The sequence below is a fragment of the Notechis scutatus genome, chromosome 3 (assembly GCF_049901735.1).
Source record: "Notechis scutatus isolate UNSWTSFEM ecotype Mainland chromosome 3, rNotScu1.2, whole genome shotgun sequence".
In the NCBI taxonomy this organism is placed as follows: domain Eukaryota; kingdom Metazoa; phylum Chordata; class Lepidosauria; order Squamata; family Elapidae; genus Notechis; species Notechis scutatus.
This window is the reverse complement of record NC_142011.1, coordinates 141,128,064-141,155,171: the sequence shown is the minus strand read 5'-3', so window position 1 is coordinate 141,155,171 and position 27,108 is coordinate 141,128,064. Positions and strand designations below refer to the sequence as shown.

The 27,108-nt window shown below is 39.1% G+C and overlaps 1 protein-coding gene and 1 long non-coding RNA gene across 2 annotated transcripts; one reads left to right on the top strand and one right to left on the bottom strand.

The window, feature by feature from the left end:
• Positions 1 to 655: 655 nt before the first annotated feature.
• LOC148131418 (uncharacterized) lies at positions 656 to 7,273 on the bottom strand. Its single transcript, XR_015748805.1, has 4 exons — positions 7,199 to 7,273; positions 5,181 to 5,284; positions 4,877 to 4,992; positions 656 to 765 (listed from the first exon to the last, which is right to left on the bottom strand). It is a non-coding gene; the product is annotated as an uncharacterized LOC148131418 (long non-coding RNA).
• Positions 7,274 to 7,436: 163 nt separating this feature from the next.
• On the top strand, positions 7,437 to 26,793 carry SSR1 (signal sequence receptor subunit 1). The gene is made up of 8 exons (XM_026676663.2): positions 7,437 to 7,585; positions 15,562 to 15,680; positions 17,108 to 17,195; positions 17,310 to 17,572; positions 19,614 to 19,690; positions 21,304 to 21,382; positions 22,149 to 22,242; positions 25,758 to 26,793. The coding sequence occupies exons 1-8, from the start codon at positions 7,498 to 7,500 to the stop codon at positions 25,823 to 25,825; spliced, it is 876 nt and encodes a 291-aa protein (XP_026532448.2). The 5' UTR covers positions 7,437 to 7,497; the 3' UTR covers positions 25,826 to 26,793.
• Positions 26,794 to 27,108: the final 315 nt, after the last annotated feature.

Here is a 27,108-nt window from a genome sequence, read left to right as displayed (position 1 = left end):
AAAAAAGAACGGAATATGGGATCACATGGATGAAGAGCTAATCCAGGAGTGATGCAAATGTGACATGTGGTAGTGTTCATAATTAAAAGTCTAGCTGTGTGTGAAACATTCTGGTTTAAATAAATAAATCCAGTATGACAATTTTGAGGTTTGTCACATTCTAATGCACTTTCTTGAATTTAACAGCTCCTGTCTCACAACGCAATTGTTTATACTTTTTATTCCATTCGTATTTGTAGTTTGTCTGAAGGATTAAATTAGTTTAAAATATGCTGTGCTTAGAATAACAAACATATATTTCTGCAATAGTAACTGGAATTTTTCTCTTTTAGCTATTTCCCTTTGTTTGGGTTAGTTTTACCACAATGAATGGGTTAAAATGTATTGGTATTCTGAAGAGTATAAAGAACAATCTTCCATATTTGAATCTGAATGGCAAAAATATGTTGAAAAATCACTGTGTATCCTGAGGAACTGGATCTTCAACTGTGAGGGATGAAAATCTCTTATTCTGAATAGCTTCGGACTGCAAAAGGGTATATCTTGAGAACTGCTGATTGCTCATTGTAAATGACTGACTTATTGTTTCCTATTGAATAAACAAAGATGCTCAGAGGAATACAAGATAGATGGATATTGTTAGATATTAGCATACTCACCCCTGATTGGTTGATTCACGGGAGCAGGAATTTAAATAGCCGTCACTGGTTGAAGCCGCGGACAGCTCTGCTGTAAAAGGAGCTGCCGCGGCTGCAGTTCTCAGTTCTGTAAGAATGAATAAAGAGAAGTTGAACGAGCTGAGCTTCCCACATTTTTCTTATCCACAATCTAACACTGGAGACGAAGGTGGGATCCTGAGATGAAACGGGACCAGTGAGCACGTGGAAACCGAAACCCAAAACGAAGAATCCAAACAATGGCCGGAGCCAACATGCCACCCGCACCATTTGACCCCACAACAGAAGACTGGGAATCGTACGTCGACTGATTCCACATGTTCCTCGAAGGAGGCAACCTTATGAACATCTCTGAACAGAGGAAGTGAGAGGTCTTCCTCATGCACTGTGGGCCCACAGTTTTCAAAATGGCCAAAGCACTATCAGCACCCAACGATGTAAAGACGATGGCCTGGCCAGACCTGGAAAGGATCCTGAGGGCACACTACACCCCGCCGGTATCCTGCTTAATCAAGAGGCACAAATTTTACTGAAGAGACCAGATGGAAGGAGAGAGTATCAGCGACTTTGTCGCAAACCTGAGGGACATCGCCAGAGCGTGTGAGTTTCTAAATGTGAACAAGGCAATGAGGGATTGCATAGTTCTGGGGGTCCGAGATTTAACACTACAGAGCCATCTCCTGACCAAGCCAAAATAACACTAAAAGAGGCCATCAAGGAAGCATTGGCCATGGAACTGTCACAGAAATCTGCCACCACCATGAGAAAAATGAACAAGGCACCACAGCCACCACCGAAGGAAGCTGCTGCCATCCACCACAAGGACATCGAATCCGATTCAGAAACCAACAATGACAAGGAAGAAGTGAACCAACTTCACTTGGAATGGAACCAGAGAAACCGAGAGGGGAAAAGAAAGGACTTTTAGTGTGCTGGATGCGAGGGGAATCACCCACGGTCGGAATGCCGTTTCCATGATGCCATCTGCCAATGATGCAACTGGCGAGGGCATATCACGAGGGCATACCGAGCATTGCAACCCAGCACCAGAAGGCAGAGACAGAACATACCTCCACGGAACAGAAAAAAACAACCTGGGAGCTGACGGACCCAGTTCAGCTGAAGCTGATGGAACGATGAGTCTGCCACTGGAAGAAGCAAGATGCACCAGACAGTGACGGTGGGCCATTCCAGCACAACAAACACTTGGAAAGTCCACATCCAAGTCACCATAGAGGGTAAGCAATGCCAGATGGAAGTGGATGGTATCCTGGGACACTATCAAATGGCTAAAGCCCAGCATAACCAAAGACCAACTGAAAAGACAGAGACTAACCTTAAAAGACTACCAAGGGAACAAGATTCCCATGATAGGCATAGAAAAATTCAGAGTGACTTTCAAAAACTACTCCGGAGTCCTGCCATTAACCATAGTTGACCAGGACCGACCAAGCCTGCTGGGACTCGAATGGTTTAAATCGTTGGGCATCAAAATCACTGGAATACACAGCATCATCGAGAGCGAGTGGGAAGATAACCTGATGGAGGAATTCTGGGATGTTTTCGATGGAAAATTGGGCAAGTACTCAGGTCCCCCATCTCATTTAATCTAGGCCCAACTATAGCCCCAATAAGACTAAAAGCAAGGCGGGTTCCCTTCGCGCTTAAACCTAAAATAGACGAGCAGATAGACAAGCTCATTGCCCAGGGGATTCTAGAACCAACTGACCACGCAAAATGGGAAACCCCTATCATCACTCCTGTAAAGCCAGATGGGTCCGTGCACATCTGTGCTGACTACAAGGCTACCCTGAACTGCGCCCTACAGCAAAGTGCATACACCATCCCAGTGGTACAACACCTTTTACATTCCCTGGGGCGGGGGAAGGTTTTTGCAAAACTCAATCTCGCACAAACCTACCAATGATTACCAGTAGACGCTGAGATGGCAAAAGCCCAGACAATCGTAACACACAGAGGGGCATTCAAATGCAAGCAATTACAATTCGGGGTCAGCGTAGCCCTGGGGCTGTTCCAGAGTCTCATGAAACGCCTACTACAAGGGTTAAAAGGGGTGGTGCCCTACTTTGATGATGTCCTCATATCAGCAAAGGACAAAGGACAACTGCGAGAGCGCCTAAGGGAAGTTCTAACCCGATTCAAAGAAGTGGGGCTAAAAGTAAAAAAGGAAAAATGCCAACTAGCAGCCAACAAGGTAGAATTCCTGGGCTACCTAATAGACAGTGAAGGAATCCACCCCACAGAGAGCAAAATTAAAGCAATCAAAGAAGGCCCCAGGCCAACAAACAAAACAGACTTACAAGCCTTCCTGGGACTCATTAACTTTTACAATATATTTTTACCGCAGAAGGCGACAGTTGCAGAGCCACTATACAGACTGCTTGACAAGAAGGCAGTCTGGGCCTGGGGGCAAAAGGAAGAAACAGCGTTCCGAGGAATCAAAAACATAATCACATCAGACCGCTTACTAATCCAGTACAGTGAGACTTTACCACTAATCCTAACCTGCGACGCATCACCGCTCGGGGTTGGCGCAATAATCAGCCACATACTACTGGATGGATAAGAAGCCCCCATAGCCTTCTATTCAAAGACATTGTCCAAACCGGAACTGAATTATAGTCAACTTGACAAAGAAGCGCTAGCCGCAGTCACTGGAATCAAGCAATTCCATGACTACATCTACGGAAGGAGTTTTACCCTGGTCACCGATCATAAGCCTCTACTGAGGATGATCACAGGGAACAGAGCCATCCCGAACATCCTGTCACCTAGGATGACGCGTTGGACAGAGATCCTAGCCACCTATGATTATGACTTAATATACCCGACCTGGAAAGGACATAGACCATGCCAACACACTCAGTCGATGCCCCCTGCCCAACCTGGACAAGGACCCAGTGCCAGCCACATCCATGCTTCTGATAGAGACCCTTGAGAAAGTGCCGGTGACAGTGGCCAACATCACGAGAGCAACAGCAAAGGCGCGAATATTGAATTGGGTGGGGAGGGGTTAGCAAGAGACAGAGGCAGCCGAAGACACCAAACCATTCAGAAACAGACAAACTGAACTCTCGATTCTGAAGGGGTGCATACTGGGGGGGGGGATCGGGTGATAATCCCTGAGGAGCTGTTGCATGCGGGGCACGCGGGGATAGTTAAGATGAAATCTCTGGCGAGAAGCTACATGTGGTGGCCAGGGATAGACAAGGAGATAGGGGCCTGGGTGTTAACCTACAAAATCTGCCAAGAATCCAGACTGGCACCTCCCATAATGCCCAACCACAAATGGGAAACACCACGGGGACCTTGGTTGAGGGTACATATCGATTTTGCCAGGCCAGTAAAGGAGCAAACATTTCTAATAGTGATGGACACATATTCCAAATGGCTGGAAATCAGCATCATGCAGTCCACCACAACCGAGGCTGTAATTAAAAATCTTAGAAAACTATTCGCAACACACAGCCTTCCAGACATAGTGGCATCCGACAATGGGCCACAGTTCACGGCCACCCAATTTGAAGGGTTCCTAGCACAAAACGGAATATGACACGCCTTATCAGCACCAGGTCACCCTTCAACGAACGAACAAGCAGAACGCACGGTACGATCCATAAAGGAAACCCTCCATAAACTAGGGCCAGGGGACATACAAACTAAAATAGACCAGCTATTAAGCATACAACACGTAATACCCAACGCAATAACTAACAAGAGCCCCACCAAACTATTAATGGGAAGAAAGCTGAGGTCACCATTAGACAGACTACACCCCCTTTATAACTCAGACACACCTGTAAATTTGTCCAACGGATGCTGGACATTCCAAGCGGGTGACCCTGTATACGCCAGAAACCTAACAGGGGAACCCCTATGGATACCTGCGAGGGTGTCCCAGATAACAGGGCCCTGATCATATAGGGTTGAAACAATTGATGGGTGAAGTTGGAGGAGACACATAGCCCAACTGAGGGCCCGATGGACAAGGGAGGAAAGAGAAACTTCAGGCACAATCAGGGAAGAAGGGGGAGACCCTTCACAAAAACCCAACATAATCAGAGAGGAAGGGGAAGACCCCTCCCAATCAAAAAGTCAAACAGAATAGGCCCTGCCAACTAACGAGGCATACCCTCAAAAATTAACAATAGCACCGAACGAAGGAAGCGGACACGTACCTGAGATCCAATGGCAGGTCAGCATGGCCAGGCAGGAACAGGCCTATGAAGGAATCGAAAGGGCAGCCTCTAGTGGAGACAAAATGGCTGCCCCAGCCAGAAGATTCCAGGAGGTTCTAAGGGAAAGAACAGGAAGAACAGTAAATCTGACCGAACAGCTTGAAGACCAACCAACGACTGAGCTGCGCAGGTCCAGTCGCACCCACAAAAGCCCCGCCTACTTGCATGACTATGTACACTAGGCAGGATGGGATTGGGTGAGACTGGACCAGTGGGGAGGGGTGTTAGATATTAGCATCCTCACCCGATTGGGTGATTCACGGGAGCGGGAATTTAAACAGCTGTCACTGGTTGAAGCCGCGGACAGCTCTGCTGTAAAAGGATCTGCTGCGGCTGCAGTTCTCAGTTCTGTAAGAACGAATAAAGAGAAGTTGAACGAGCTGAGCTTCCCGCGTCTTTCTTACCCACAATCTAACAGATATCAATAGGAAAAAAATCTTACAAAACAAACAAATAGGGAAATTTACCTAAAGTCTATTTGTAGAGCTTGGTAAGAGACTTGCCATCCTGATAAAATGTTCTAAATTAATTGCTTATACTTGGCTAACTGAAGAGACAAAAGTAAACAAGAGGAAAAATAAGATTTTATACTAGTAATGATCCAAGAAGATGAATGAAAGATGAATCAATGACCAGCAATGCTTGTGGCATGTTTGTGGTTTTTTTCCTGAAAACACCCTGGTGTATATTTGCGGCTGCTCACACTTGCAAAACCTAATCCTTAAAATAAAGGCAACAGACTGAAGCAATTAGTGTCCACACTTTAAAAGTATGAAGATTTCCATTGAAGAAATGAAGTATTAGAATAGTTTAGAAGTCTCCAAAAGGAAAGTTGCCAAAGGTACAAGTGCAATTGAAAACAATTAATAAACAGTAGCAGGACACAAAGAATATTATGTACCACTGAAAGTTAGAAGAGGTCTCAGCATTCTATAATGGAAAAATAAATACTAGAATAGTATAGAAATTAGAATAGAATGATAACTTTATTCTCACTTTGAATGTACACTATTAGTCAGCATACATTAAAATGAAATTTCGTTGCATACAGCTCTCAAAGGGTCACCACCTCCAATATACATTACATAAATAAATAAATACAAAATTCTGTATATACCAATATATAAGACACAGAGAAACAACACTGTCTAGTTCGGATGTATACATGTACATGGTGAAAAACACTATAGATTTAAAGTTAAGATAGGAAATGCAGGGGACACTGTTTCTTCTTTAAGACAAGCAGAAATAAGTTGGCGATTGGGATAGATTATCATGAACAATATCCTTGTGGTTGCTAGCAATCAAAAATGATTTGATGGCCCATAATCTTATCACTCAGTGAACCTCCAACCTGCTTTCTCTATATCAGTCTACTGCGTTTCACAGCCATGCCACCAATGTTTGATGAAAATAAGCCCAATGGAAGATCTGGAGAACGACCAGACTGTGAAAGAGTGGCCATGGGGTAACAATTTCACATATAGTCCTCGAGTTACAACCATAGTTGAGCCCAAAATTTAGATTGCTAAGTGAAACAAACATTTGTTAAGTAAAGTTTGCTCCATTTTACAACTTTTCTTGCCACAGTTGTTAAATAAATGATTGCATATGGTAAGTTAGTAAGAAACATGGTTGTTTAGTGAATCTGGATTCCCCATTGACTTTGCTTGTCAGAAGGTGGCAAAGGGGGATCACAAGATCCCAGGACGCTGCAACCATCATAAATATGAAATGTTGCCAAGCATCTAAATTTTGATCACATGACCATGGGGATGCTGCAATGGTCATAAGTGTGGAGAACGGTCATAAGTCACTTTTTGCAGTGTCGTCGTAACTTTATATATGCAGGTCTTGGCGTGTTCGGGTCTTTTCCCATGGGAAAAGACCCGAACACGCCAAGACCTGCATATCTGTACCCGTAAAAATCTACGAATATATATAATGTAAGCCGGGAATGATTACACACATACAAATATATGCATGTGTGTATTGTATTAAACTTTTTTCCTTCCTTTCTTTTTTTTCTATTCCTTTTTCTTCTTTTTCTTCTTTGCATTAAAAAAAGTTTAATACAATACACATATACAAATATATTCCCCAAAGCCCTGAAGTTCAAACGCAACCGCGACCTCTACAGTAAGGCACAGGGCAAAGCTACGCGCGTGCGCTGTGCGAAGATCGCGGAAGGTTAAAAAAAAAATGCGGCGTCAAGAAGAAGCCCGGAGAAAGATTACTAGAGAGCCCACTGCGCATGTGCACCTGCGGACAGCCACGCGTTCTTGAGGAAGCCTCCTACCGAGGGAGGGGGGGGGGAAACGACTTTGAGTCACGTGCCTCTCCCTCCTCCTTCCAGGGGAAGACACGTCTGCCGTATCCCGTTCCGTTGGGAGAAAAAGGCGGGGTTTAACTTTAACCGGTCTTGCGTGCCTGCCCGGTGGCGTCTGGACGTCGCGTCGTAAAAAGGGGCGGGACGTCGGCCGGATGGCAGCTTAGCGCCATTGCTTAGTGGCAGGAGAAAGTAGAAACTGCCACCGAAGGGCGCTAGTTGGTTCGCGACCATGAGGCGGTCCCTGCCCCAACTGTTGGTCCTCGTGCTGGTGGCCTTCCCCGCCGTCCTCCTCCTCGGCGGCGCCCGAGCTGGGCCAGGTGAGAGAGAGAGAGAGAGAGACAGAGAGAAAACGAACGAGGGCTGAACCGAAACGACTGTCGGAGGGCGACCGTTGCAGGCTGCCGTTGGCGCGTGTGACGTGGGGGGGGGGAAAGAGGTCAGGAAAGGAGGGGGAGGTCGCCAGTTTGAAAGGGGAACGGCGCGTGAGGAGATTTCTCGAGCCGGTGGATCGTCGGAAAGCGGGAGGGACTCGGTTGCGCCTCGGTGCTCTGTCCGTGGTCGGGGGTGGGTGGGTGATGGTGGTCTGCCCTGCACCCCTCCCTCCGCCTCGGGGCTGACGTGTCAGATCTCTCCGCCGGCCGACCTCCCCCCTCCCCCCCCCAATTTTCATGATTGACTTGGAACTTAGTGTACTTAAAAGTCTGATGCGGCTTCTGATCTCTTGTCGAGAGGCTGACAAAAGTGACACGTGCTAAAGCCGAAGGCGAGTCCACCTCCCCAACAAGCATATATACACACACACAAATCGTTGACAGGAGTGCGTGTGTTGCTTAACGCCCCGATATTGCCGTGATTGCTTTTTCCTTCCTTCTCTTGAAACCGCATGCCAGTTTCTCTGAAGTCATCGTGCTCATCTTTGGCCCCAGACTGCCCCACTTAAAACTTAAATGGTAATTCAAGTAAGGTACCGTTCTGGCTATTTGAGCAGCGATCCAATTGCTTCTGGTGCTTTTTAATTAATAATAATAATAATAATAATAATAATAATAATAATAATAATAATAATAATAATAATAATAATAATAATAATAAAATAATAATAATAATAATAATAATAATAATAATAATAATAATAATAATAATAATAATAATAATAATAATAAAGTTATTGAAATGCAAACTGCAAGTAGAAGCAATGTGCATCCAGTTGTCAATTGCTGACAATTTGTTGGATAATACCTAGGTATAATTGAAATTTGCTGAGTTCATTTCGTCCTAATAGAATTTTTTTAAAAAAATATATGCTAACTTGTACTTTCTGTAGCATTTGCACTGTTCAGTCCAGTTTTCTTGAAGTAATTCTAATAAGTGGCACCAATTTGTAGATTATGAAATATGGCAGTCTTAAGAATTCTATTCCGTATCAACTGAAGATCAGTATTGCTGCACATGCTTGTAGCTAATACCCTAGGCATGCGGTGAGGTACCCTGGGCAAGGGGGTAAAATTTCAAAAAAAAGTTGCTGAAATTATGTGGATTGGACCTGATTCCGGTACTAACTCATATTCACTTTCTGGTAGTTTGATCATTCTCCAAATTTTTGAACTGTGTTTTCATTTTACTGGGCTAGCATGGCTGTGACTCCATAGGGCACGGGTCTTCAAGCTTGGGAAGTTTAATACTTGTGGACTTCAACTCCCAGAATTCCTGGAGGAGGAATTTAGGAATTGAAGTCCACAAGCCTTAAAAGCTGTCAAGTTTGAAGACCCCTGCCATAGGGTAATACATCTGAAGGAAAACAAGGTTGGAGGACTAAGTGTCTTTGGCATATTGTCTAAGTTAAGCCCTTTTTGCACATGTCTACAGTGTAAGTTACTATGTGTTACTTACCTGAGAATGCTGACAACATGCTATGCGTACTCTCTTACAAATTACCTGTACCTAAACAATATAAAATATTTTCCAGACCTTCACTTTTGTTTAAAAATAATAACCCATAGAGGTGCTATAGTGTTGAATAGTTGAGTTGACTTTGTATCATATATGTATACGCATATGGAGAAAAAAAAAGCATAATATAACATTAAGTTTCACCATTCTGGAAGGAGTAGTAAATTGTTGGATGAGCTAAACCAGTAACTAATAAAGCAGTAGTGTCATTTCTTCTTAAGACATAGCAACTCTGATCTCAATATTTTTTTTAAAGTAAAATGCTCTTAAAGTTGAACTCACGTCCTGGTGACAGTGTTGTTTTCTTGGTAAAGGTGGTGCATTGTCTAGGTGTAGCTGCAGGTGTCTTATTTTAACATTTTGCTGAATGATATAACTTTTAAACTATTGAAAGCTGTTGGATTGCAGCAGGATATAAATGCAATGCAACTTTGCATAACGTAGAAAATAATTAGTGGGCAAATCATAAGTCCTCTGTGTCCATTATCATCTTAATGACAATAATAGGCCATCTCTTGAAAACCAAGAAGAGAGGCATAAAAGTCATAGTTTTGCTATTGCCAGAAATTATTAATCATAATTTATTTAACATCGATATAAAGACACTTGTAGGATAGGAGTGAATTCCCTGAATGTGAAAACTTGTATTTGCTTTGAAAAGAAAAAGAAAAACTTCGCTCGCTTTTCTAGCATGCATATTTATAAATTTCAAGCCTTTTATTATTAGCCTGGGAGTAAGCTGCTACAAGTAAAATATTAATAGAATTGTGTGTCATGTCACCTTTTCTTCTTTAAAAGGTCCAGAGCATAACTCCAAATAGTGAGAGAATTATTCACAACATTTCAAGTGTGGATGCTCTCTCTCACTCTCTCTCACTTTCTCTTGAGAGAATTGTTACAAAATTGGGTTTTATATATACAAATTTTTTACTATGGCCAACTTGCCCTGCAAGTTAATATTTTAATTGACATATCCACCACAGCCCAACATCTTTTATTTATCATGTGTACATTCATTGGTTCATTATTTTTTTATATCAAGGTTATTGGCTGTTCTAGGGTCTTTAGACTATGGGGTAAGAACCTTGGGGATAAAAGAGACTTAAGGGAGTAGAGGTCACATTTTAAACAATCTTAGTTTTACCTAGGTTAAGTAGGAATGCTGACAAAATTTTATCAGGGCTTTGTTACTAATTTTGCTTGTACTAATTGCAGTGGGTAAGTTTGAGTGCACAGTTTGGGATTCTGTAATGTATATTAAAATTTTGAGACTTGTCTGGCTGCCTTAATAGATGTTCAGTATCCTCCATTGTGATGCCACATCATCATTCTTTCTAAAATACATACTAGAGGCTTAAAAAAAAACCCTGAAATGAGCTGAAGTTTTAGATGCCTGTTCTGCTTCTTTTTAGAGAAAACATTAAAGAATATTTGGTTCAAACAGTAGCCAAAAGTAAATAAATGAAATAGTTTAATCTGGGAAATAAAATATTTTATATATTTCAATATATTTTTGTCCTTTAATACTTTATTATGGGTTTTATGAAACTTAAGCATTTTGAATATGTTAGGTGGTGTAAACCGCCAAGAGTACCTTTGAAATGAGATGGTCAGCAAATAAATATTTAAATAAATGTTCTGCTCAATACATTGAAAATTAAATTATTGCTCTTCAGATTTCAATAGTCAAATTGAAATGTACAGAAATTTTTCCATAGTGCCTGCTTCGTGGACTAGATTTTTTTTCAAATTAATGTCATAAGAGAAGGGGAAAATTGATTGATTCTTTTCCCAATAGACAAGTTTGCTTTGGCCCATCTAATTTGAAAGTGTCCTAAAATCTTTATTACATTTTTTTCATTTGATCCTATGCCTAATTTTGGCAAAAAAGTTTGTAGGAACCATATTTTTCTGAACATTTTGAGATCATGAAAAGGGCACCCTGACAAAATATTGTGGTTATCATTGGTAGCCAATACCTAATTACAAAATATGTATATAATAGAAAGTTTTAGAAACCATTGAGCTAGAGTTTTTATGTTAAATATTTTTTTATTATATAGAGCTTAGAGGCACTATTGGTCATTTGAGCTGGGCTTGAGGCTGATTTGAAGAGGTGATGGTCCATCCCCTAAAAAAGATATCCAGTACTGTACATTTTTTTTCTCCAACCTTTTTTTTTTTAGGGGAAGTTGTTGGGAAGGTACTGTATTAGGTGCACAATTTAAGGTTTCTGGGAAAAGCAGAACTTTTTTTGTCAGAATTCACAGTGGACTATGATGCCAAGATAGCATTGGTTGTGTTTGTGGATGAGTTTTGGTGATATAGTCATCTTTGTCCTGGATCTTTCAGCAGCTTTTGTTATCATTTAGTGTTTTCTCCTGGACTGCTTTAGATTTAGGTTAAGAGTAGAGGGAAGAAATCTTCCCAAAGAAGATTTTGAAGCTGCGAAGGAGAGAGAGAAGGGAAAGGATTAGGTTTTTTTTCTTCCTTATACTGACAGCTAAGAGACTTAAGCAAGAAACTGGGGAAAAAAATCCACTTTGACATTAATAGGCATCTAAGCTGAAAATAAAAGTCAAAGGGACAATAAAGATTTCTGGACATTTAAAAGTTTTTAAAAGCTGGAAAGGAGAAAAAAAAAAGATTAGAAGGGCAGGATCTGGAAAAATGGAGGAGACTGCCTGGAATTAAGGAATGGAACTGTAATTAAAAGGAACTTACAGTGAAATTTTAACAAGATTCTTCAAAGATACATTTTAATGGAAACTTGGTAACAAAATAATAGAACCCCAGGAAGAGAAAGTGGAAAAAAGAAGCAAGTAGAAACAGCCTTGGATTATTTGGATTACTTGGAGATTTTTGTTTTTTGCATCTAGATTACTAAAATTAACTGGGTGATTGTTTAAAAGTTTTAAAAATGGTATCACTCTTAGAAGAACTGAAAACGGAACTTAAAAAGTGGAAAGAAGACGCACAGGAAGGGAGAAGTTCTTTTGGCTTCGTGTTTCAATTCTTAGAAATGGAGATCTGGAACTATGAGAAGCAACAAGAAACGCTTGCAGAACAAGAAGATTGGGACAAAGAAGAAGCCATCTTTAATGATCAAATAATTTTAAGTGGGGGGGGAAAAAGAAAAGGGGGGAAAGAGAGTGAAAGGTTTAAGATTAGAAAAAACAACCAAAAAGAAGAACAATTTGAAAGATAAGTATAATATTAGAAAGCAACAGAAGAGGGGATTACAGATGAGAGAGTTAGAAGTAGAGAGATGAGGGGGTAAAAAGGGGAGGGAGAAGAAGAGGGGGAAGAAGGCAAGGAAAAGAAGTTGTAAAAGACAGAAACAAGAAATGGAGAAACAGGGAAAAGATATAAGGATTGTAACCATAAGTTTGTTTAGAGATAATGGGTGAAAATTTAATTGTAAAAGGGATTCTGCAAAGGTACATAAGATAGCTTTGTTATATTACAAATAGAAATAACTTTAGAAAATATGATGATGGATAAAATATTTATTGTAATGCAGTGGGATGTTTGTTAATAAATAAATGAATTAAAATGATTGAGAGAATTAAAAGGGAACATTTTTAATTATTAGTAATGATTTATAAAAATATAAGTGAGAAATATGGGGAAAAAAAGAATTAACTATGGAAAGTTTATAAGTGTTCCCAAGGAAATATGATATTCAATTGAAAAGAAATGTTAAAGATGTTAAGATTTTAATGCATATTAATGATAGAATTGAATTGGAATGGAATGTGTTTTATTTACATACATACATACATACATACATACATACATACATACATACATACATATTTTCTTTTTAAGAATATAGTGTCTATTTTAAGAATGTACCAAGCAGAATTCGATTGGAAGTTATGTATTATATTGAATGCTATAATCTTAAAGCTATACATTGAAGCTTAAATAAGAGCAGGACAGACAAAAGTATAAATATAATGATTTGAATTGAGATAATTAAAACAAAGTTGAGAAAATTAGAAGAGGGGAAAAACTATGTAGAAAATATAAAATGGTAATAAGATATGGAATAGAATATAAAAATGAGCATGAAATTAAGTTTTGTGTCTGTATGAAGAAGTGATAACCTGGGATCATGCTATTTTCAAAAAAGATGTTTTATTTGTATTTTGTTTTTGTGAAAACCCAAATAAAATTTTCAAAAAAAAAAAAAAAAAGAGTAGAGGGAAGCAGAATAGTATGTTGCTGTGAGTCTCCTCCTGGGCCAGTTCCAGTCAGTGTTGGTGGGGGCAGAGATTTCTTACATGGGTGCCTCAGAGCTTTGCTCTCCACTCTTGTTTAATACTCAGTGAAACTTCTGGGCAAGGTCACCCCCTGAACTTGGTTCAGGTTTGTTCAACTTTAGCTCTTAGTGGAGAGCACCCTCCCTGAATAAAGTTTGTAAGAGTTACAATTTAGGAGTTCTCCTGAATTCATGGCTCAACTCAAAGAGCACCTGGCAGTCTTGGGAGGAGCTTTAGCACAAATCCATTTTCTGTACCAGTTGTGTCCATTCTTGGGCCAGAAGATTATGTTTGCTGTCCCTCGTGCTTGACTCACTTCTAGTTTGGATTACTTCTAGGTTGTTGAAACACTTCTAGGTTGGATTATTGCAATGGGGTTGCATAGAACTTACCTTGAAAAATACTCTGAAGTTTCAGAGAATGCGGCCGTTCTGGGCAATGTTAATCCATGCCACATGGCTGTTGCACAAACTGCATTGCATCCCAGTATGTGTCTAGTATAGTTCAAGATGCTGGTTGTCACCTTTTAAGCTGTCACCTAGCTAACAAAGGACTAGATTACTTGTGGGACTGCCTATTTCTGTGCATTTCGGTCTGTTTCACCAGATCTGATAGCTAGATACACTAGCTCCTTTCTATTAAACAATGTGATCTGGTGGGACCTGGGAGACATGCCTGCTCTTTGGAAAAGCCTCCTTGAGATGCAGGCCTTCCAGAAGGCTTTGAAATTAGAAGGCCTTTAAGAACTGTGCTTGGATATCAGAGGAGGGTAGCCCATATAAAATTTCCAATAATAGTAATAGCAATAACACCAGAGAACACCAAAGAACATTTCAGAGAATACTTTATACCACCGGGCTTTGCAATGTGTTGTGATTAGGTACTGTAACTTGTGACATCAACCCTCACTTGGTTGTTTGCTGAATTATATCCATTTTTCCAAATAAAAGTTTATTAATAAAAAATTAGGATTTTTTTCAAACTCTAGAAGAAGGTTCAGATAAAGTAACTCATTTAATTCAGGGTATTTTTTTTAGAAAAGCTGCAGTTGGCCTTGGAAGTCTCATCCACCCCAGCCTGGCCCACCAGCACTTAGAACAGCAGGGGTATTGCAATTCCCTCCACTCACTTATCTCCTCCCCATCTATATCTTTTTGATCACTCTGCGCAGCACCCTTTCAGCAGTTTTAGCCAGCCTCAACTGCCTCATGCCTCAACTTCAGCCCTAGTGCTGCTGCTGCTGCTGCTGCTGCTCACAGTCAGCCATGCCAGCACCATTCTGTCAACCCCCAATTGCCCCCACTGCCCTGCACTTTACAAGACCTCTGTACCCTGCTCATCTTCAGCTGTTTTTCTCCTGCTACTGACAAACAAGCATTGTTCTCCATTCTGCAGGAAGGCTCTTCTGCAAGTGGAACAATTTATATGCACTGTTGAGCCTTGTAACTGGCCGAAGCATCCCAGGTCTGGTGGGGTAGGGAATAAACCAAGGCTTAGGGCTGTGACAGGTTTCTACATACCATTGGGCCCTGTAGCTTGTGCTGGGCCTCCCAGCCCCCCACCCAGACACCTCCATGCTCTGCTTAAGGATTCAATTCTGGTATTCCTGGTTGCTGTCATTTATGGGAAACTGGCAGGGAAGGTCAGAAATCATAATCATATGACCATAGCTGTCTGCAGCAGTGTAATCGTGAACTGGGTGCCAAGCTCCCACATCACAAACAAGTGACCTTGGGATGCTGTGACAGCCAGAACCTTTGAGGAGTTGTCATAAGCCCTCCTTGTTCAGCAGCATTGTAACTTTGAATGGGCACTGAACAAATGGTCATAACCCAAGAACTATCTATACTTGAAATCATTTGATGACTTTGATTTCAAACTGCAATAGAACTACAGTAACGTACATGAAATAATGTGTGTGGTATCTTGCATAATAATTACCTCATAAATATACTGTATATTAATTGTTGCATACTTTTGAGAGTCATTTGACTAAAAAAAAAAACTGACTCCTTTTGAATTGTTTTCTAGTGCTTTTTTCCAATAAGAGCAAACTTTTATTCTCATGTCCCTAGGTTCCGGCTTGCTTGTGGCTGCCCAAGATGCTACTGAAGATGAAGAAGCAATAGAAGATACAATAGTTGAGGATGAAGATGATGAAGCTGAAGTTGAAGAAGATGAACCAACAGAATTGGTACAGCTACAACATTTTTTAAATTTTGTGCTGATGTTTCCTATCAGCATTATTTGAACAATAGATAGGTTACCAAGAGTGTTACCATTGTCACAGTTGTGAAGTTTGTGGGCCCCAACTTAAATAGAATATACCAGGGGTCCCCAACCGCCGGTCCGCGGACCGGTACCGGGCCGCGGAACAAGCCTTACCGGGCCGCTGGTTGCTGGGCGCCGCCATCTTTTTTTGGTAAAAAAGCGCTTCCGGTGAGCTTTTCCGGGTAGAAAGCTCACCGGAAGCGCTTTTTCGTCATAAAAAGATGGCGCCAGCGCTCGGTGAGCTTTTCCGGGTAGAAAGCCATTTCTACCCGAAAAGCTCACCGAGCGCTGCGCCGCATCTTTTTGACGAAACAGCGCTTCGGTGACGCCACCGGAGCGCCTTTTCGTCATAAAAAGATGGCGGCGCCCAGTTGACGCCGGTACCGGGCCGCGGCGCCCAGCTGATGCCAGAACCGGGCCGCGGCGTCGAAAAGGTTGGAGATCCCTGGAATATACTGTACTAAGTAGTTTTGCTACTTAGTACACTTACTTATGTAACTTACTTATTAAGAAGCATTATGCAGCTATAGTGAGACAAATGTAATTATCCATATAATGCCAAATGCTATAATGTAATAAATCTAAATAAAAGTTTGATTTGATGAAATAGTATTAAATATGCTTTACAAGTTTAATTAGTTGGGTTCAATTACCTTACAGTGATTTTCTGATACAGAGGTAGGCAGTACTCATATAAAATTAACATCTCTTAATATAGTTAAAATATAATTAATTAATCCCATTTGGTTCAGGACATCAATATATTTTCTAGACCACTGGCTACACAATTTGGATTACAACTGTTAAGTTTTAAGGAAATGCTCAATTAAATGTTAATTAATGTTCTTGAGTTAACTGCAGCAAATGTTCAGTTTTAATAATCTCGTCATCTGGTTTAGGAGTATCTTATCAATTTGTTAAATATATTTGGCTTCAATATAGTCTATGCCTGTTTCGTTAAAAAATCTGTATCTAGTTCATCATCTAGGCCAAGGGTTTTCAAACGTTCTCCAAAGAACCTGTTAAAAACAAAATTTCTCAGAATCCCTGATGACACTGTCATGGAAAATTGGCTACTTTAGGGTAAATTTATTTTAGGGATCCTTTGGTTTTCGCCAAACCCAGTCATGTTCTTGTGGAAATTTTGTGTTCTCCAGAACACAGTTTGAAACACTCTGACCTAAATATCTTTTTTGTAATTATATCTTTAAAAATCCTAGGTTTTGGGGAAATTAATGTGTTTGTAAATTGAAGTACTTTTATGTAGGAGTATACAATAAAAGTTGTATATTCTGGCTATTCATTGCTTCACTGTTTCTCATGGGCTTTTCAAACATTGTTTTATATTAGACAGAAGAGAAAGAGGAAGATGACCTATCAGGAGAACCTAAAGCATCACCTAATGCTGATACAACAATCTTGTTTGTGAAAGGAGAAGGTAAAACGTACTTTGAATTCTACATCAGGCCAGCTTATCTTACCTATTTTGTTTTTAAAATTACAATTTAAAAATGAAACACTAAGAATTTTCATTTCTCCCCCTCCCCCCTAGATTTTCCAGCAAACAACATTGTGAAGTTTTTAGTAGGTTTTACTAATAAGGGTACAGAAGACTTCGTTGTAGAATCACTAGATGCTTCATTCCGGTACCCACAAGATTATCAGTTTTTTATTCAGAATTTCACTGCTCTTCCTCTGAACACAGTTGTTCCACCCCAGAGACAAGCCACCTTTGAATATTCCTTCATTCCTGCAGAACCAATGGGTGGCCGTCCCTTTGGACTGGTTATCAATTTGAATTACAAAGATCAAAATGTAAGTGAGAATATGGGATTTGGCTAAGATAAAGAGATTCATGCAGTATTTTGTGTTTTTGTGGCAGTGTTACCTATATTAATGCAAAAATTGGTCTCTCTTAATCCTTGGGGAGCTAAGCTGCTAGTTCTGTTAGCTTGTATAAAGATTTGTGCTACTAGTTCTGCTATTATGGGTTTTGACTTGTTTTTGTAGCCTATTTGGATTGAATTAAAAAAGATGTTATGCAAGATATTAGCTACGTAGAACAAGGCATTTTGAGGAAGATAATAGGACAATACATTTCCAAATTTCATACTTGCCAACATGTCAGCTTGTCTTTATTCTTGCATATTTCATATCTTCTTTTGATCACTATGGAGGCATATTTTATTGAGAGTATTTACTGAATATTCTATTTATTACTTCTTGGTTACAGTATTTTCCTTACCTAATCAGCATTCCAGTAGAAAGTTTATTGTTTCCTTAATCTTATCCAAAACAATTTCTTAGTAACTGCTGTGGCTTGAAGAGAAAGACTATTTTAAAAAGTCAAAATCTGAGGTATTAAGAGCTGCTATTATGATAAGGCAGTACTGTACAATCTGTAAGCCTCGTTCAGCTCTCTCTTCAGGCTAAAAAAAATACTACCGTGTTTCTCATAAAATAAGGCTGAGTCTTATTTTTTTTTGAGCCCCGAAAAAATGTCTAGGACGTCTTTTCGGGGGTGACTTAATTTCCTCTCCCACACACACCCCAACCTAGAGTGCCCCATGCGCAGTCACCTCTCCATGAGGGCACTTCTATCGGCTGATGGAAGCTCCCCAAAGGCAGAGTCACCAGCTGCTTCTGTCAGCTGGTAGAAGCAGCTTCGTGGAGAGTTGAGTGCACATGGGCCGCTCTAGGAGGGGGTGCGTGGGGGAGGAAATCTTATCGACCGGTAGACGCAGCCTCAGGGCGAGCGCCCACACGCACTCCCCCTGCCACGAAGCCGTTTCTATCCGCCAATGGAAGCTCCCCAAAGGCAGAGTCACCAGCTGCTTCTGTCAGGAGCGCTCTGTGGGCAGCCACGCCTTGCTCCGAAGCGGCTGGTGACTCTGCCTTTGGGGAGCTTCCATTGGCCAATAGAAACGGCTTTGTGGCGAGGGGAGTGTGCGTAGGGCACTCCTGTCAGGAGTGCTTTGCGGGCAGCCATGCCTCGCCCCAAAGCGGCTGGTGTCCCTTCGGGGAGCTTCCATCGGCCAATAGAAACAGCTTTGTGGCAAGGGGAGTGCGCGTGGGCGTTCGCCCCGAGGCCGCTTCTACCGGCTCATAGAAGCGGCTGGTGACTCTGCCTTCGGGGAGCTTCTATTGGCCGATGTTCTATCGGTAGTAGATTGGGATATTCTACGTGCAGGGCGCTCCTAAAGGCAAGTTTTCTCCCCCCTTTCCCCCCATTTCTCTTCATCTCGTGTAGTTTAATGAACGATGTGAGAAATGGCAGGGAAACGCATGGATTAAATAGGCCTAAATTTTTGGGGCAGGGCTTAATTTCACCTGCTGCCTAGAAATCATGCTGGGCCTTCCTATTGGTGGAGGCCATATTGTTGGAGAAACAGGGTAGAATTTGATAGTAAACTGCTAAATAATGCTCAGTCTTCCACTAAATTAAGAGTGCTAAACATCTACTAAGGTTAATGTAGTAATAAACCTATTCCACCAAAAATAACTATTGTATCTTAATATTTAGGGGAAATATTAAAATGATATGAAAATCTCATTTTCTATAATGATATGAGTAATTCTCTCACTTATTAAAACATTCGACAGCTGAAAAAATAACTTTAAAAATTTGGCTGCAAAAAGATTGGCAATCTTGAATAGTTAACAAACACTATTCATACTTTGTGTATCTATATCTATCTGTCTACCCACCCAAGTATAACTATAAATATAGGTATATAGTTTATTTTGCAGAAAAACTAGAAAAATCTGCAAGGAATACACTTTTTCTGGAGTCCTCTGTAACAATAGTGCCATCTGATGGCCTGAATCTGATAGCCTTTTTAATGTTTCATTTTAGGGGAATTTCTTTCAAGATGCTGTCTTCAATCAAACTGTTACAATTATTGAAAAAGAAGATGGATTAGATGGTGAAACGTAAGATTAATTATTCTGCTAATTTTTGTAATGGTGATAACCAACTTTTTATGCTATTATAAAAGAATATACATATTCATTTAGGTTTTGAAAAGGTTAAGATTTTCTTTGTTTTTTAATCACTAAACCCTGGAGACAAAGAGAAAAAGCAGCTTGCAGCAGCTTGCTATCACGAACACTAAGAAACTATAACATATTGTGCATTCTTCATTATTTGTATATTAAATCAAACACTGATTGCGATTAGCAGCTGGTTGTTTCACCAAGGTTATTTAGATAGTGATATCATATATTAATTTATTATAGAATAATCCAGGCATTCCAACTATAATTTGAACTTGTTGGACCTAAGAAGTGAACAAGCTCCTTAGGATTTTGAATTCAACTATTTGCTCTTAAGATCCATGCTCCTCCTGTTTTGTGAAAGCAGTCCAGAGGGTATTGTGTGAGTGAATCATAACAATGGCTGATTTTTCTTGGAGTGAGTGAGTTGTTCTTTTACCCCTTAAGGAGATCTTAGGTTGCCCCCCTGCTAAGGAAGCCATTTCTAGACAGACACACACGCGTACAGAGAGAGAGAAACACACACACACACACACACACGTACAGATACTGGACAATTTTGCTCAATATCCAGCTTCCCCTTTTGGTGGAAGGTGATTGAAGAGATGGTTGTGCAACAGCTTCAGAGGACTGTGGATGAAATTGATTGTTTGGATCCTTTTCAGTAAGGTTTCAGATCTGGATATGGAACAGAAACATCATTGGTTGTACTTTTCGAATTATCTCTGGCACAGATAGGATGCTGGTAGTGCACCCATCCTTAACTTATTTGACCTCTGGAGGCTTTTGATACCATTGACCATGCTATCGTTGTGGTTTGACTCAGGATTGGGGTTGGGCAGCACAATGTTATCTTGGTCACCTTCTTTCTGACTGGTTAGTTGATTCTAGTTAGTGTTGGTTGGGGAGAAAAGATCTCACCCTCAGCCCCTTCTATATGAGGTGCCCTAGGGGTTGGTGTTGTTTCTCTCCTATTCAATATCTACATGAGATAGATGGATAAGCTCACCCATTATAATGGGGTGAGGTATCATCAGTGTGCTGATGCTATCCAATTGTGCATCTTCGCTCTTGGCAAATTAAGCAATGCTGTGGATGTCCTATCCCAGTGTTGGAGACTGAGGGTCTGGATGGGGAAGATGAGGCTTCAATTGAATCCTTGCAAGATTGAGTAGCTTTGGGTTGTGGGGGGGATTTCTGGTTCTAGGTCTATAGTATTTTTGATGCTTGGTGAGGTTGAATTGTCCCCAAACAAATCCTGTGTGCAATGTGGAGTCCTCCTGTACTCATGACTGTTGCTTGAAGAGCAGGTAGTCGTGGCTAGGAGGGCCATTCCTAACTTCATATTGTGTGCCAGTTATATCCATTTAATTAATAAATGCATAAAATAAATACATCTGGGGACAACTCCTTGGATTATTGTTAGGAAACCTTATATTAGGATATCATCTGTCCTGCATAGTTTTTATGACTGTCTAGAGATTTTTTTAAAAAAAAATTGCCTTAAAAGAATTGAAATCTTACTAGATTTTCTCATCTTTCTAAATAAGGATCTTTATGTATGTGTTCCTGGCGGGACTTGGCCTACTTGTCATTGTTGGTCTACATCAATTGTTGGAATCTAGGAAGGTAAGTAGCTATTTTTAATTAGTCTTTCCCCTGACAAGAATACTGTCATTGCTTTTTCTAAGCTGAGAGGATGGTCTCTAACATTATCTGAAGATGTGGATTGGTGTAGGACTGTGAAATTTGTATGTCTTACTCCAGGATCCCCAAACTCTGGGCTGTGGCCCACTCATGGACTGTGTGGGGGGTTTGCAATGGCCATAAAAATGGCCGGCAAGTGTGAGTGTGTGCGCATGCGAGCATCCTTACTCACTTGCACAAACCATCCCCTCTCTTCCCCACACACACAACCACCTCCAAGTTTGCAAAGCTGGAAACAGTGGAGAACTCTGCCTTACTCTAAATTCCATAATTGAAAGATGATATCATGTGGCTTGCTAGTGCTTTTCTTAACAAATCTTTTAAAAAATGTATATACAGGAAAATTATGATAGGCTTAATTAGAGAGCTAATTTTATCTATGCTGCTCACTGCTGAATATTTGAAAGATATTTTAAATGATAAATGATGAAAGGGAGACAATTAATAAAATAGCTATTATTTATAAAAGTGGATTTCTAATTGACATATCTGTTTTAATGGTTGGTTAATGCTTATTTCATTTATTGGGTATCTCTGCCCAAATAATTTAAATCTGCTCTTGTGACTATAGATTTTTTAATTTTATTTTAATAATATTATTAAATTAAAAAAATATTATTAAATTAAAAAATATTATTAATATTATTAATAATATTTTATTTATTACTATTGTTTCTAATCCCCTCAGAGAAAAAGACCAGCTCAAAAAGTAGAGATGGGAACCTCTAATCAGAATGATGTGGACATGAGTTGGATTCCTCAAGAAACTTTAAATCAGATCAGTAAGTATCAAGGCAGGTTGTCTGTAGTAAATTTATTTGCATTGTAAAAAAGTGTATCTCTCAGTGGAAAATTGACTTCCAAATTTATTTTTTAAATACATTAGGCTGTTTTCAGTAGATTTATTTAATGGCAATGTTAAGATTCTATTTAGTTAAAATGGCATCATTAGTGGCATTGTGTCTATCTCGACTTGATGATATTCCACGACTTGATGATGTTAAGTAGCCTCTGTAGATTTGAGGACATTGTGGGATGTTAAATTTTGCTGTTTCTATTTAACTCAAAAATAAATTCAAATACATTTTTAAAATTCTCACAAACTTCATTAACGTCTTGTTTTGTTTGTTTTTCTCTGCCTTCAGTGCAAAGTAGAAGAGGTGAGATACGCTTTACTGGGTTGAGGTTTTTAAATTTTCTCATAGAATTTGTTCCTGGTGATTGATTATATAATAACTGCATGCAGTGATAATACTAAAGTTTGAAGGATTGCACCAGCTTTAATACAAACTTGGCAAATAGCTGCTGGTAGGACTATTAAATAAATCTTATTATTCAATCAGAAGTTGAAATATTTTGACTTTAAAGTAGATCATTCCCACTTCCATCTAAAGTTGGACTACTTTCAGCATGCTTGGAGTACCCATCCCATTCTTTCGGCTTCAAAATTATTTCCACTCTGTTCATTCTAGCAGTTATATAATGCTATGAGATTTACTTCTGTGTTGTTGTTTTTAACATGGCCATGAATTACATGCTCGATATCTGCCAGTTCAGTAATTTCTAATTACTTAAGAGGCTTACTTATGATGGAATTATATTTGTCAGACCCAAAGGTGCTTTTTCAAGAGGCAGTTGTTTTTCCTTGAAGACATTTTGCTTCTCATCCAAGAAGCTTCTTCAGCTCTGAGCTTAAAAATCACCTTTGGGACAACTATGATCTGGATGACCCAGAATCTCCATAGATATATTTGTCAGACTTGCATCAAAAATTAATATGATGAAAGAAAGGGCCAAGAAATGTATAGCTTAATAGCCCAAGGATGCAAAATATAAGGCTGAACTTACAGTCCACTACATTTTTTTTCTGGGCTGTATTAAAACTGCACTGATTAAGATATGTAAATTACATGCAAAGTTTTGCTTTGGACAGTGTTGGGCTTCAGGGTTTCTAGATAACAGATTTCTAACATTTTGTCAGCAACTGCAACTAGCATCTTGCTTACGTTGCTGGTGAAATATCAGGAAATCTGTTGTCTAGAAAATGGCAGCTAAATCTTGAAGTTCAACAGATACCAGTCATGAAAGCCTATACCAGTATTTTATTTTGCTTTTCTCTGAAATTGTACATAGTAGCAAAATTGCATACTTCACTGGCTAACAGCCATGTTCTTTCTTTATTTGTATTTTAAAAAACACACTCTCAAATTGTATAGCTCAAAATTTTATCTTTATAGGTAGTTGTCAATTTAAAACTACAATTTAGCCTGGAATACGTGGTTGTGACATAGTGGTCATTAGTTGAGTCACCATGTACCAGACTTGATTTTATTATTGTTTTTATGATGGTCATTAAGTAAGTCACTGTGTCTGTTAAATGAAATTTGTGATTGTTAAGTGAATCACATGGTCATAAATCTAAACCGGCTAATCCAATGGGCTTTTTTATTGGAAAACTGAAAATGGCAAAATACATTAGAAAATGTTATATCAGATCTCTTTCTAGAGGAGGTAAAGGAACTTAAACATAAGTGCAGTATATGCCCTGAATAGATTGTTTTAAAATATAAAATACTTTAAATATAGACTGCTATATGCTTTCATTCAGTGTAAAGCTTATAAATAATATGCAATAATAAAAGTATCTCTTAATATAGACTTTCATTTCTGAACTCTGCATACTGTATTAAAACTTAAATGACAGAGAAGTTGTTATTTCTGCAGGAAAAGTAATATGTGTTGCTGTAAGACTTACTGTTTCTTAAAGTGTAAACTAACTAAAGGGATGATAGCTTTGTGAAGGTTTCATCAGCAATGCTCTTCAGATGTGTTCAGTTACATTTCTTGAGCTGGCAGAAGTGCTAAGGTGTTGGAGTTGGAGGGCACCAATTTAGGAAGGCTGGTTTAGTGACTGCCAAAATAATAGAGGCAGGATTCTCTTATTTAACTTTTAAATGCATTAATGTATCACTCTGGCATAATTCAGAATTAGAAATCTCCTCTGTAATTTGGTTTGCTACAGTGTTTATTATAGAATTTCCTAAAGAAAATATGAGATTTTCTTTAAAAAAACAAACTAAATAAAATCACTAACAATTTTCAGAAATTCTGTGGCATATTTAACATTATTGTCTTACATTAATTCTATATTATGAAATCAAGGATGTTAGTGTGTAGAAATTCATTATAAATTTTGAAAGGTTATAGAAAAGATTTAGGTTGATTGAACTTGGTATTTATGTTTTTGTTATGGCTAATAGGTGGGCAATTAACACAGAAAAAAGTCTTTAATGCTACATTAATTGGTGCAAACATGTCAAATAATTGGTTGCTCCCAGAACTAAATTAATTAGCACATTTTCTGTGAGAGAATCCTAACAAGCAGTGATGAAGTTGAGGATATGGCTAGATAAAATACCCGGTAATAGATATGATAGGATTGTAAAAATGGACAGAATGCAATGGAGAGTCAAAGTAGGTTTGGAGCAATTTGGTTTTGGGAGTAACAGATGAAATTAAATTGCTACTTCTTCAGTATGCATCAAATTTCCCCAGCTTATCAAAAAAAAAAAAAAAAACCTGTCATCCTATTTAGTCAGCATGATTATCCTGCTAATTACAGATTCTGTTTTATTGCAGCACTGTGAATTGTCAACTTTAAGAAGAAAACCCAACCCAAAAACTAATCGTGGCTAGATAAACAAAAATACAAAATTATAAGCTAATTGGTTGCATTCAGACTTCTGTTCAAACTGAACAGTTATGTGGATTCTTAAATATCAATTTGGCTTTTTCAAAAAAAGGTGTAATAAGTTAGCGTAAACTTCGTTTGCTCCAAGTGACTAACGTAATATCATTTTGCCATATTATAGCATCCTTTCTACTTAATGCAAAGTATAGATAGATATTCTCAAACATGTGAATATGAAGATTATTTTTAGAACTGTCTGCCCTGAGCCACAGAGGAAAATAGGGAGTCATGCATTCTTCTTCCTAATAGCCACTTACCATGGAATACATTATTCCTGTTGAAGGTAGAGGAAATGAATTGGGCAAAAAGACTTGACTCAGTACTTTCCCATTTGCAGACCAGAGCAAGCACTGAATATCTGGTTTCCCATTATTTTAGGTACATATTAGATAGCAGTTGCATGTTCCTAACTAGTGCATATCATATTTTTGAGTGTGATGTTTGCATAATATTTTTTAAATAAATATTGTATCTTTTGTCTGCCAAAGAATGTTTTTTTAACATATACTGTTAAGTAAGTGCTGTTCTTTTTTTAAAAAACTACAGATAAAGCTTCCCCAAGACGGTTGCCACGCAAGAGGACACAGAAAAGATCAGTGGGCTCCGACGAGTAAATTTTGTTAGCCCAGTCAACCTTTACTAAACCCAGGCAGCAAAACCCTCCCTAGTGTTTGGCTTGAATTGGGAGTTGAAATATGCTGAAAGCCATATTGACTGAGGAGAATACTGAAATATTTGGACTAAGCATTTAGTTGTGTTCAGAGAACATTGCTAAAAATGCACTTCAAGTTCCTTTTAAAGAAACTTTTAATTGCAAATCATTGTGCTTTCTGAAACGTGCCTTCAGAGTCTCTTCATAATGCTGATCTGTCATTTGCATGCTTTTGTTTCTGATTCTTTGTCACAAATGAAAGTGTCATTTCCCATCTTGTTCTAATTGTGTCCTGTTATACAAGGTCTTTATGCATTTTCTTATTCAGTACTTGAGTCATTGATCTCATTCTTTGCTACATGTATGTAACTATTTTTAGTACGCATGTTGAGTCTCTCACAAAGCACTGAGTCACAGTTTTGTATTCTAAAGGCACAAGCAACTGCTTTTAGCAGTATTTTTTAAATGGCTGCTGATGTGACAAAGTGCACAGAATCTTGAGATCCCAAATGTCCTTGCATATATGTCCGATACTTTCTACAGCAGCTGCAGTTCTGAAATTTGGGTTGTGTGCTCATTTTTGACATCTGTCTTCTTTTGATTGCAATGTAACTGTGCATTTGTAACTGTTGGAAATATTACTTCAGTCAAGTGTTTGACCAGGTGAGTTTTGAATGCTAGTTCAAATTGTTTAAAATTGAGCCTCATCAGTATAAATTCAGGGATTCTCCCACAATTCAGAAACAATCATGGATAACAAAACCTGTCAAATTTCATAGATAAAGCTGGATATAAGGTTTGACATACCTGAAAGTTTCTTTGGATAACAACTTGTAAACCATTCAGCAGAATTGTGCTCTTCTGTCTCCCATATTTGATTGTATATGAAAAAAGTTTTGAAATGACAGTAAAAATGTAACTTACGTTTTATTTTTGTATTTTGTGGTGCTTCTTCTCTTTTGAAGTCTTAATTTCCAGTTAGCTTGAGTATTTGAGAACCAGAAGCTACATTAATTCCGTAATTTATATTTAATTTTGAACTCCTTGGTCTGTCATAACGTGTATACTGCTAAAATATAATATTCTGTTTCACCAATACAATTCAGTATCTAAAACTAGAACAGAAGTTTAGAAGCTGTATTAAAGCAATGTTTAATTCCTAATACAGTGGTATCTCAGTACTCCTCATTAAGTTGGTTCTAGGAGGTGTGATTGGTACAAAAAACAATAAGTATCAAACAATTT

Bases quoted from the DNA above. Each gene is read 5' to 3' on its own strand.
- SSR1 (XM_026676663.2), top strand. From the start codon at position 7,498: ATGAGGCGGTCCCTGCCCCAACTGTTGGTCCTCGTGCTGGTGGCCTTC. The intron at 7,586-15,561 runs GTGAGAGAGAGA...TCATGTCCCTAG, and splicing joins CGGCGCCCGAGCTGGGCCAG to GTTCCGGCTTGCTTGTGGCT. The intron at 17,196-17,309 runs GTAAAACGTACT...CCTCCCCCCTAG, and splicing joins CTTGTTTGTGAAAGGAGAAG to ATTTTCCAGCAAACAACATT.